The sequence below is a fragment of the Lissotriton helveticus genome, chromosome 6 (genome assembly GCF_964261635.1).
Source record: "Lissotriton helveticus chromosome 6, aLisHel1.1, whole genome shotgun sequence".
Taxonomy (NCBI): domain Eukaryota; kingdom Metazoa; phylum Chordata; class Amphibia; order Caudata; family Salamandridae; genus Lissotriton; species Lissotriton helveticus.
In genome coordinates this window covers 225,442,358-225,454,964 of record NC_136067.1, presented here as the reverse complement: position 1 = coordinate 225,454,964, position 12,607 = coordinate 225,442,358, and the positions used below count along the sequence as shown (strand labels likewise).

Here is a 12,607-nt window from a genome sequence, read left to right as displayed (position 1 = left end):
ACGCACACTGCGTGGACGGGCAGTGGGCGCACCGCTGGCGCACTGAAGGCAAGCCCTTCTGCGCTCGTCAGCATCCCGGAAGCAGCCAGCACCAGGCATGCTGCCAGTTCCATTTCCCAGCATGTCTCCACTCTAAAGTATAGCTGCGCCAAACTGTTGCTGCTTCGGCTATGTTACTGCCAACCAGCTACAAGGTGGGATGTGCTTGCTCAATCTCTGAGAGGATGTCAGCTGTGCAAGTTCCAGCTAGGTTTGGGTCCGGTGGATCAAGCACGATCTCATGGCATGCCCCACGATTGCAGGAAGAGGTTCACTATTAGGGCTGCTCTGATAAATACCCGCTCGCTGGGGAAACATCATCAGGACATTTTAGATCTTCTCTCGGACAATCCTATTGATCTTCTTTTTATTACTGAGACTTGGTTGAATGAATCCTCCAAGTCGATAGTGCAGATGTCTATTCCAGAGGGTTTTAACATCTCTTGCACTGATCGCCAAATTGGTAGAGGGGGCGGTGTGGCTGTTGTTTTCAGGAATAAGTGGGAGTTTAATCGTGGGGAGACCGTACTATTGGGTGAGGGCAAATTCCTGGACTTTAGCATTATTTCGCTGCAATCCATGCTGGGGGACTCTGGTTTATAGGCCCCCTGGCCCTTCAGGGTCCTTTCTCAAAGTGGTGGAAGATGTTATTGTCCCCTGGGCCTTGCGCTGTTCTCAGTATCTCTTTCTCGGGGACCTTAATATTCTTCTGGATCAAATGGAACTAGGGGCTACCTGGGAATTCCTTGATTCTCTGAACCTGGCTCAGCTAACCCAGTGGGTTAGCTCACCTACCCATAGTGGCGGCCATATCCTCAATGCCATCTGTTCCAACTGTCCCATCACAACTGAGGACCCGCTCCCGTTGCCTTGGTTGGACCATTTCTTATGCTATTTCTCCTGGGTTGCTGAAGCCATCTACATGGATCGACAGGGCAAAACTGGTCCTGCCACCTCTAAAATTGATACTTTAGCTTTCAGCCTTCCTCTGGCAGAATCAAGACCAGATTTCCCCTCGGACTTGAGAGGTGCCCTGGACAGTTTTATTGGCTGGGTTATGCAAGCGGTGGATAGTCTTTCTCCACCCTCGTGTCACAGGCGGTCCAGGGAGTCATCCTCTAAACCCTGGTTCCATGCTGATCTAAAGACACTCAAGCAGCAATGTAAAAAACTAGAGCGCTGCTGGCAGAAGGATTACCGCCCATTAGCAAAGAAGACGCTTAGGGAAGCACAACAAAAATATTACCCTCCATAAGTCAGGCCAAAGGCCTTTATTATGCCGATCGCATAGAGTCTGCTAGCAATAACTCTAGGAAATCTTCTCTATTGTTCAGAGCTTTCTGGCTCCTAGGGCAGAGGCTATCAAGCTCCCTACCTCAGACGCCTGGCTCGATAAGCTCTACAATTTCTTTGCTAATAAGATTCGCGCCATACCTGCAACATTTACAGGGCAGCACTTGCCTATTTCGGAAGCTGTGCCCCCTGCTGGTGCGCTAGCTCCTTCCTTTTTGCTGGAGGCTTTTACACTAATTGACTTTCCAGAGTTTCTTAAAGTTCTTAAGTCCATGAAATCTGGCTCTCCATCCGATCCATGCGTGGCTAGGCTTTTGGCCTCCGTTGCAGAGATTGTCAACCCAGAGGTCAATGGGCTTATCAATCTCTCGCTTCAAGAGGCGTTTGTCCCAGCAGAGTGGAAACAGGCAAAGATATTGCCGCTTCTAAAAAACCTTCACTGGATCCTTGGCACCTGGGGAGTTATCGCCCTATCTCCCTGCTCCCCAGTGTGGCCAAAATCTGTGAGAAGGCTGTTAATAAACAGCTTACTGATTTTATTGAAGGTTTCAGTTTACTCCATCTGGCAAGATCTGGTTTCAGAGCCGCCTACAGCACTGAATCCGCTCTAGTTGAAGTCTCCGAAGCTATTAGGGACTGCTTGGACTCTGGTGGAAGTGCGCCCTCATAATGCTGGACCTCTTGGCAGCATTCAATACCGTCCCCCATTCGTTGTTTTTGGCTCGTCTGGCGGACATAGGTATCTCAGATTTGGCCTGGAGGTGGCTGAAATCCTTCCTGGAGGGCCGTGCACAACAGATCTGGCTCCCGCCGTTTTCATCCCCGCCTCAATCAGAGACCACAGGAGTGCCGCAGGGGTCCTCGTTGAGCCCCCTTCTCTTTAATATTTCCCTCACTCCTCTGGTCCAGTTGGCGGAAGATTGGGAAGCCAAGATCGTGGCATAGGCCCATGACACCCAACTTCTGTTTACTTCTGCTAAATCGGAGTTTTCTACTCTGGAGGCAAAAAATAGCTTGACAGCCGTTTTTCAGTGGCACTCAGCGGCTCAGCTCAAATGCAGTGAAGATAAGAAGGAAATCCTTGTCTATGGGAATTTCCCTCTCCAGTTTAGAGAATCTCTCTGGCCGTCCGACTATGCACTGCCATCCTCCTCTGGCCAACCAGTTTAGAACTTGGGTGTCTGGTTCGATGAGCAGTTGTCTTTCTCGACCCAAATTAGAAAACTGGCCTGGGGCTGTGTTGGGATACTAAAGTCCCTTAAGAAATGTCTTCTTCTGCTTCCTAGGGCAGTGAAGGAAACGGTGATCTGGTCACTGATCCTGTCCCGTATCGACTATGCCAATGCATTGTACATTGGCCTCCCGGACTATACTCTCAATAAACCTAAGGTGGTCCAGAATGCGGCAGCTAGGCTTCTGTTTAACATTCCTATTAGAAACAGTGTTAGACAACATCTACGTATGCTGCACTGGATGCCTGTCATTAAACGTGTAAAGTTCAAGGCCTTGGTTATTGCGCACCATGCTTTACATGCGGTAGGGCCTGCATATCTAAGGAAGCGCTTTGCGTTTTATAAGCCTGTTAGACATTTGAGGTCGGCATCCCAGCTTCTTGCCCAGATAGAAAGAATGGGGGCAGGTCTCTCACCTTTAGGGCAGCTACAGCCTGGAATTCCCAGCCTTATTTTTTGCGCAGCATTCAAGATCTGGGGCAATTTAAGAAACAGCTCAAAACATTGCTGTTCTAATCAGTTTATCATTTTTAGCACCTCATGGCTGACGCCGGACATTCTTGGAGTATCTGTGTGCGTTACAAACTTCAGTAACATAACATAACTTGGTTTGGGGATATGTAGGAGGGTGCGATAGGTACCCCCAACACCCAAAGAAATGTGCCATGGGGAAGGGGGGGCCAGCTACGGGCCCCCAATGTCCATCCCCGCCTGCCTTTTCATGGCGGGTGAAGCACCATGGAAAGGCTGGTGGGGAGGGACATCCTAATCCGTATGGCGGTGCCTGGTAGACACTCCTACCAATGCAGGGATTGGGAGGACCTCCACTGCACTGGCGGGCTGATGAATGAATGAATGAATGAATGAAGGGAAACTTATATTGCGCAACTTAGCCCAAGGGCGTCAAGGCGCCAAACCGCAGCCAAATGTCTTCAGATCACCGAGCCCACGTCTACGAATAGACCTCGCGAAAGAACCAGGTTTTCAGTTCTTTACGGAAGCATACCAAAGAGTGTAAACCCACCAGCTCAGGAGGAAGAGAGTTCCAGAGCTTGGGGACCACGGTGGCAAAGGTTTTACCTCCCCATTTTGCTTTGGCAAATCTAGGGACTGATAGAAGATTTTTGGAGGATGAACGAAGGACTCTGTTAGGGGAGTAAGGATGAAGGAGGGACCTAATGCCCTGAGATCCCGAGCCATAAATAGCCCCGTGGGCGAGGCAAAGAAGCTTAAAAGATATCCTAGAGTGGACCGGCAGCCAGTGAAGGGTTTTCCTGGCCAAGGTTGCAGAAGAAAGCCTGGGAAGATTAAGGACCAGCCAGGCCGCAGCATTTTGCACCATCTGAAGGCGATGGACAAGACTCTTGTTCATGCCCATATACAGGGCATTACAGTAGTCTAATCTCAAAGAGACGAGGGCCACTGTAGCCTGCTTCCGAGAATCCGGGGAAAGATAACATGCGACCTTTCTGAGAATCCTGATAACGCCACAGAAGGTGGACACGGTTCTGCTAACCTGACGGTCAAAGGAGAGAGTGGTATCAATCAAAACCCCCAGGTTCTTAGCGAGATGGGAGGGAAGGGGACAGTCCCCAAGGGAATCCGGCCACCAGTCTTTAGATCAGAGGTCTTGACTACCTCCGAAAATCAAGATCTCCGTCTTCTCTCCATTAAGCTTAAGAAAGTTCCGGATCATCCAATGGGAGACTGCCTCCATGCATGTTCTAAAGTTCAGGGCAGAGTCGCTAACAGACTGTGTCAAGGAGACCATGATTTGAGTATCGTCGGCGTACGACAGCACCTCAAAACCATAGGATCTCACTACCCTGGCAAGTGGGGCCACGTAATTATTAAAAAGGGTAGGGTTTAGGGAAGATACTTGGGGGACCCCACATTGCACAGATTTAGGAGGGGACAAAAAATTACCTAGCTTCACTCTCTGTTCCCTTTGATGTAAAAAGGAGGTGAGAAGACTGAGGGCAGAGCCTCCAACTCCTATCTCCCTGAGCCTGGAAACCAGGACCAAGGGAGACAGGGTATCGAAAGCTGCCGTAAGATCAAGTAGGACCAGAAGGGTAACCTGGCCCTTATCAACCCTCGAGCGGATGTTATTGATAACCACCATAAGGGCCGACTCAGTGCTGTGGGCCCTTCGAAAGCTGTGTTGCGAGACATCCAACAGACCTGAGTCATCCAAAAAGGTGGTAAGGTGGTGGTTAAGGTGAGCCTCAAGAATTTTAGCAGCTGCAGGTGACAAAGAGATCGGTGTGAAATTTTTCAGGACCCCTGGGTTGAGCGAGGGCTTCTTCAAGAGAGGTTTAACAACCGCCCGTTTCCAAGAGAGGGGAAAAATTCCCTCCGTAATTGCACGGTTTATCAGCTCTAGAAGGGAGGGGATAACCATGTCCCTACAAGCCTTCAGAATTTTGAGCGGACCGGGATCCAGCGGGGAACCCGACTTGATGTTGTCAAGGAGGCGGTAGATCTCATCAAGAGTGAGGGACGGAAAAACGAGCAGACTAGGCCCAGGTTCAAGAGCCAAAGGCCCGGCTGTGGAAAGGGGAGGAGGAGGAAGGGGGTCCAGCTGCCCATTGAGATTTTCTAGAGCATTATGAATATCGGTAATTTTAGCATGGAAAAAAGATGAAATTTTGTCACAAAGCTCCTGCGTTTCGACTATGGGGTCCGCGGACTGAGGGACGGAAAGAGTGTCGATGATCTTAAAAAGGTCTCTGGAGGATTTCAGAGAGGCGGTCAGTTTGGCAAAGTAGGCCTTTTTTTCTTCGATAACTGCTAGTTTATACTCTTTTAAAAGAAATGTATGTTGTATCTTTTCAGTGGAATCAAGATGGGCGTGCCCATCTGGAGCACGACAGATGAGTGGCGGTCTGAGTTTCCAACCGCCATGGAACTGCCAGCCGTCGTAATGTGGCGGGCGGGGAATGGTCTTCTGATGGCAGCGAGACCACCACCGACAGCCTGTCAGTGGCGGTCTCGCCCGTCATTGTAATGGCACCTTTAATTATCTTCAAAGGATGCCTACCCTATCACAAGCAAATGTAACCCACACCTGGGCCTGCCTCCTCTATTGTTCTGCTAACCAGCCAGGCACCAATCCCAGTGGGTGAGGAGCTGCCCCGAGTACTGATTTTGAGTGACCACAATGAAAGGTGTGTCCATTATCCTAGGCACACCTCTGGGTGGGCACAGGGAGTTCTGCACTGGGGAAGAAAGGTTGGGCCATCTTGATTTTAGGCAGAGAAGGGCGGTCTAGGAGGGATGCAAAAGTGGATAGGGTAACCCCTGGAAACTTTTACCCCATTGGCTAGGAAGTGGCCAGGAGTTGCCTCACCAACAGGTCAGGGATCTACCTTCTCAGAACCTTTTTTAGTCTGAAGATATCTCTTTGACTGGTACCAACTGTCATGAACCTTGGGGACTTACCAGAAATCTTTGCTCCATGGAAGTACCATGAATACACGTGGCTTGCTCCAGTTCTCCCAAAAGGCACTCCATACCCACATAAATTTAATGTGAATCACGAATACCCAATCGGAAAGGGGAATGGAATAAGAGAAAAAAATTGATGATGCAAGGCTTTTTTCACATTAGACAGATTTTGGTAAGCACACTTTCCGTATTCTGGTCTACAAAACAAAGTTTAACTTATCAGTTTTCTTTTGACTACCATCATAAGCTAGATTCTTATATCACTTTGTTTTAAATCAAAGTAATGCCTAGTTTACAAACACCTCTTTCTCAGCTACTCCCTTCAAATTTCTTATAATGTGTAAGTTAAAACAAACAATATCACAGTGATTACCTTTTACGCTGATGCCCATTGTGGTTGGTCCTAAACAATACATTTGTCTCAGTTTCGTGTGACCAGTTGCCCATGGCTGCCACTATGTATTTTTTAGTGCCAAAATGTAATTGCCGAATTTTGAAACTCATATCTCCGGCTCACCTTCTTGGATTTTTGTCCTTTTGACGCCATTTTATTTCTTAAAACGATCTCCTTTTTTATAAATTGGAGTGGGATATTTATTGTGTTGTGTTTTCAACTTTTAACCATTTTGGTACTTTTACAAGCTTTACACATTTTCTTAAGTTAAGCCTTTCTGCTAGGTTCCATAGTTACCAGGGGTTGAGTTACTTAAACCTTTATTGGACCTAGCAAGAAAAGTGCCATTATTACTTGTTGTGGAGTACCACCAACCCCAATCAACTTTCTCACACAAGAAAATTAGAATTTATTTAAACCTTTCCATGTGTTATCTACCTGACAGTGGTATAGCTTAAGTGCTTTTCTCATAGATGATACGGGTAAACGTAGAGAGTCTGGTCAAACCGTTTTCTCTTCTTCAATGTGTATTTACTTTCTCCATAATTGAACTATGTCACACCTTTAATGGATTGCAGCCGGACCATACTTTAAATCACGACCGGCATTCGATGGTAGAGTTCAACTAAATATAAGCTTCACAGCCAATCATATGTTAGATATACTAACCACAGTGAGGTACACAAATCTATGTCACATATGGGTGAGGCCAGAGACCGGAGTTCCTACTGTGGCTTAATCTTTGCCTACTTGATGTCCACAGTCTTCAAATTAGTACAAGATTGTGTTGAATACTGTTGTTCATGCAAATCATCCTTTTGGAAGGTTGGATGTGGATGAAAGTCAACGTAAAGTAGGCCATCAACGTAGACTATATTATATGCATTCAAACTACCTATATTATAGTCACTTAATTGCTAGCTTGTGGTTTAGGATGATGAAAGCTTTCAAGCTCAGCGTTAAGAGATTGTTTGTGATATTTATATTATGTTCCTAGTGGAAACATTTGATGATAATATTGGTACTAACAACATGGATATCACTGATGGTGTCATTGGGGGTATCATATGTGATCTCATCTCATCAGTGATGTTATGTTAAGTTATGTGATTTGAGATGTCATCAGTGATGTCATGTGGGAGGCCACGAGCCATGTATGGCTGGATCATATATATATTAGGGTCCCATCTTGCCATTAAAGGATTCTAGTGACATAATAAACGTAGGCCTGTATGGTAGGTACATTTTCCCTGAACCTTAGAGGGCAATAATAGTCCATATCATACAATACTAGTGATGTTGTTCATAGTGAAATTAGCATGAAAACATTGCTTGCTTCTAAAATATGAAATTGTTTATAGAAGTGAAATGCTAAACTATAATGTTGAGATGTCTGTAATAAACAGAAGAGAAACATGTTTCACTATGGAGTACGGAAGTTGGGGTTTTACTTAGTTGAAAACATTCTGCCTTTATAAGAAATATATTTATTAATGGCTGCATGCATTTGGACCTCATTTGAGGTAGAATATTTAGATGTTATCTACCTTTCTTAAAGAGAGCACTGAAAAACTATGGAGTACTACAGGACCAGTAGGCTGATATTTTGAATAACCCAAGAGCAATGCTAAAACATAGCAGAATGATTTGGGCAGTCATTAAATACATGTTGTGACATAATTAGAAACTAGGGGCCAGATGTAGGTAATTCATATTTACCGACTCTTAAATACCGAATTTTACCGATTCGGTATTTAAGAGTCTGTAAATATGAAGGGGGGAGATGTAGGTATTACAGAATCTGTAAATACCGAATCTTTAAGATTCGGTATTTACCGATTCTGTAAATACCGAATCGGTATTGCCCATTGATTCCTATGGGCCTTGAAGCCCATAGGAATCAATGGGCAATACCGATTCTGTAATTACAGAATCGGTAAATACCGATTTTAGCAAGGGTGCAGGGGGTGTCACTTTGACACCCTCTAGCACCCCAAAGACGGGCATGTGAGCCATGTGGCACACAGACATGCCCTAAGGGCATGTCCGTCTGTCACATGGCTAGGTGTGCATGCACACATGTGCATGCACACCTGGATTCGGTATTTTACCACACAATAGGATTGTGTGGTAAAATATGAATCTGTAAGGCCTGTGGCACTCTCAGGAGTGCCACCTACATTTGGATATACCGAATCAGTAAAAAATACCGATTCGGTATTTTACAGAATTGGTAAATTTACCGAATCGGTAAATTTACCGATTCTGTAAAAAGGTGCCCCTACATACCAATTCTTGAATACCACTCTGTAACGGCCGAAAATACGGATTTTCGGCCGTTACCGACCGACCTACATCTGGCCCTTGATAACTAGATGGAAAGTAATCAGAAGAAGATTATCTATCTGTCTATCTGTTTTGTCCGTCTGTCTGTCTACCTACCTGCCTGTTTTATATGTATTTATATTTTTGGGAGCTTTTTTTATATAGCGCAAACTTGACCCGGAGGTATCAGAGTGCTGTACATGAGCACCAGTTGCGTTACACAAGGACCCATTCATTTTTGTTAGGCACAGGGAAATTAAAATATTTGCCCAGAAACATAGGATGTTGAGCGTCATTGCCGAGACTCGAACCCTGTTCCCCAGATTTGAGATCGATCGCACTAGCCTTTAGGCCCCATCCTCTATACAAGAAATTTAGAAATGCTTAAAGGATATTGTTAGCATATGCAAGTAGAAATAATGGTTTTAAAGGGATGGAGTTACACTTAGTTATTTATCAAGTAAAAACAAGTTTAAAAAAAGTAAGGGACTTAAAAACATTATTAAAAAAACAAAATGATGGTACATAACTATATCAGTTAGAAATTAAGGTAATCAGAAACAAAATTACAAAGTTATGGTCTGCTACATATTGGCACATCCACTGATAGTACATAGAATGTATGTTAATGATGCTTATTGGGTAGAGATAACTAGAGAAAGTGTTGTTGTGGTATTACATGGTTTCCCAAACTGTGAGTCGTGTCACAAGCAGTTTTTTGGTGAGCGCGAAAGTCCAAGCAGTAAATAAAGATGCCTTTAAATACTGTATTTATCTTGAAATATTTTCTGTCCTTCACGCACAGTCAGGCTATGTCTTCTGACATATTGCTGCTTATGTTTTTTTTTCCATTCTTTTTATTAACATAGCTCAGAGTAACATACAATGACGCTGCTCATGTTTTGAATATGGGGATTGGTGTTTACAATCATCTCTCATTTTGCAGTCAGCGAAAGAAAAGCACAGTGAATTATCTGTTGATCTTGCTGAGGCACTGGGAGTGTGAAAGGAAAGGCTGTAGGATGTTATTTCAATGAGGCACAACAAAACGTAAACACCTGTAAATGAACTGTCACATTCAACAGTTAAGAAAGCAAAAATGAAGCACATTTGTTTTGCAATTCTAAATCTGAAGGGTGATGAAACAAATATTTCAATAGGATCAAAACAGTTCAAGACACTTCACTTGGTGATGTACAAATGATAAATATTCACTGAAGTTTCAATGGAAAATTTTCTGTCTTTAAATGACAGTGCACAACCACACGATGCTTTTGTTACATAAAAAAATCTCCTGTCCAATAAAGCTAGGTGGATCGCGAAAATGTGTTGTTCTGAAAATTGGGTCCAGGTTCTTAAAAATGTGATAAATGCCGGTCTAAGTAGTTGGAAAACGGTTTTTCCAGTTGAAAAACCAGCATGTTTTACTAATGTGTTATTTGTTTCAAATATTTTCTAGCTGCAGTTGTTGGTATAATCCTGCCTTTACCATGTTTTCATTTTACCTATTCTCACCAGGTATGCGAGGAGAATCCTTTTTCTGTGGAATGAGAGAAGCCGCCGCTCACTGGGTCCGGATCACCGAGAGTGGGGAACTTCTCCTCTATTCAACGGATAGAGAAAAAGCCCTTAGCAAGCACTTCCAGGTCATTACTGACTTCAATGACCTCCCTAACTCCTTATTTGCCTGCAACGTCCACCAGTCTGTCTTTGAAGGCAAAGGCAGCAAGGTAAGGTGCCATGCTTGGCATTTGAGACACTTTTTTTATCCTAGTTACTATGATATGATTTAATTTGCTTGTTTTTACTGTACAAAGGGTCATTTATGAATATTTACAAGATTATGATTACTTCTGTCAATGTGAATTGTGCATTTTGTTCCTCCCTACGCGCCACTATACCTATTTACCCCTCAATGCTAACATATTTTGGATGCAAGATCCCCTTCAAGAAAAAATACATGTGTGAATTAATCGATTAATTGATCCTGTGCTATGATTGCACGTTGACTTAGACCACTTGATGGCATAGATTTCAGCACATTATCTGGGACATGTGGACTGTTTAAAGAGGTTAGAGAGTCAGTTTCTCCTTGTTTAACTAGAGGGTTGCTCTGCATTGATATCTCTGTTCTTTACTGAAGGTGAGGAAGTGAATAGGGAGATGTTTTTTTCCGAGAATGTGGTTTCAGGATGTTCTTGGAGGACAGGACCCAGTCTAACACCATGACATAGTGGTCCAGAGCATTTTAGAGAATTGTGCCATTTTCTTGCAGTCAACACACTTAATGACCGAAGCAATGTGGAAGAGCTTGATTCTGAGATGTTTCCTTACATTGCAATGTAGATTCTGAAGATATTCAACTCCATCTAATGGTCTTGAGTCAAAAAGATTAAAAGCCTATACCTGTGCTTTATTTGAAAAGTTTTATATAGCGCTGCTGGCTAGACCCGGAGGTATCAGAGCGCTTTACATGAGATAAGACATTTCATCAGAACATTGTTACATAGTTACATCAGTTACAGTTACAGTCGCAGTTATCAGTATATGCTTGGGAGATAAACGTGAGCTTACACAATATTATAAGATATTAGCGCATAGCATATCCAACACACACATGATATGGGGAATGAAAGGTAGTGGGGGAAAGGTAAATAGGGGAGAGGAAAGTCAGATAGATCTGAAGGGGAAGTGTACTCCAGGGGGAATAAAGCAGTCACGGTAGTCGAAGAAAGAGACAAATTAAAACCATGAAGAAACATGAAAAACAATGTCCGATGTCTGGCTGGGGAGGTGACGGCTGATGGGGTGACCCAGAGCCAGACTTCGCTATAGCTGCATAGGGCAGCTCCACCGGGCATCGTCCAGAATTGCTCGGTCTCCGCGGTCAGTAAAATGATTGTGGTTACTCGGAAAAAGTTTGAGCCAGAGAACCGGAGAAGACTGCAGGTAGTACGGAGTCAGGGCACGGGCATCATCTTAAAGTCAGGCGTTGTCCTGGCCCATCCCTACAGTGGACACCCTGGTCTAGAAATGCCCCCAGAATAGAGTGCCTTCGTAAGGGGGGATCAGCTGGAATGTCCTAACACCTCCGTTTGGGAGTGCCCCGGGGCCTCAGGAGTCCCCCGCTGCGATAGTCAAGACTGGCCCCAGCCGCCATCTTGGGGTCAGTCCTGCAGCTACTCCACCTCCGTCCGAGTTGCAAAAAATGTGGAAGGTAAAGGGGAGGGGGGCAAGAAGTTACGGTAGCCTTTCCAGCAGGAGACATAGACCAAGGTCAAGCAGGTCGTAGGGCCAGGAATCCAAAGGTGGAGCGAGGCCGCGCCACAGCGCAGGAACAGTAACGGCTGGGGGGGCGCGAGGATAAGATAGCTTGTGTTGTGCTTCCCAAAATTATTTACTTAAAGTTGCTAATCATTATGTTCTTCAATAAAAAGAATGATAGATGAAATAATACATTAGTAAAAACTGAGCACTGACTTTGGTTGACTTCTTTCTAATCTCCCAAGCAGTGTGCTCTCACATAACATAGTTCTAGATTTTTGGAGTTGAAGCATAGTCCCATAGCATTATGTGACGCTAGAGGTGTCTTCGGGGCCCCTGTTTTGCCAGAAAAAAGTGAAAGAGACATTGAAATGAACGTGTAATCCAAGACTGCAAGGGAAATGTTGATGTCTTCTATTGACTACAATACATCAAAACATCGCCTGTTTAGTCTCAGGGATTCAGTGCTGTGGAATAAAGTGCTGTTGATGCTGGATTATACTCGAGGCATCACAGAAAAGTCTTCAAATAACCACAGACTTGTGAAACGGAGACAGTAGGTGCATCATGCTCACCAGCCTTATATCAATTTGGATGCAAATAAGAGTGC

General features: G+C 44.6%; 1 protein-coding gene across 3 annotated transcripts in view; it reads left to right on the top strand.

Moving 5' to 3' along the window:
• Positions 1 to 12,607, top strand: part of RCAN2 (regulator of calcineurin 2) — a 649,138-nt gene that overhangs the window by 76,175 nt on the left and 560,356 nt on the right. For all 3 annotated transcript variants that reach the window (XM_078647650.1, XM_078647648.1, XM_078647649.1), the window contains exon 2: positions 10,252 to 10,463. In XM_078647650.1, the coding sequence (XP_078503776.1) occupies positions 10,254 to 10,463 (210 nt within the window). In that variant the 5' untranslated portion in view covers positions 10,252 to 10,253. The remainder of the gene's footprint in view (positions 1 to 10,251; positions 10,464 to 12,607) is intronic.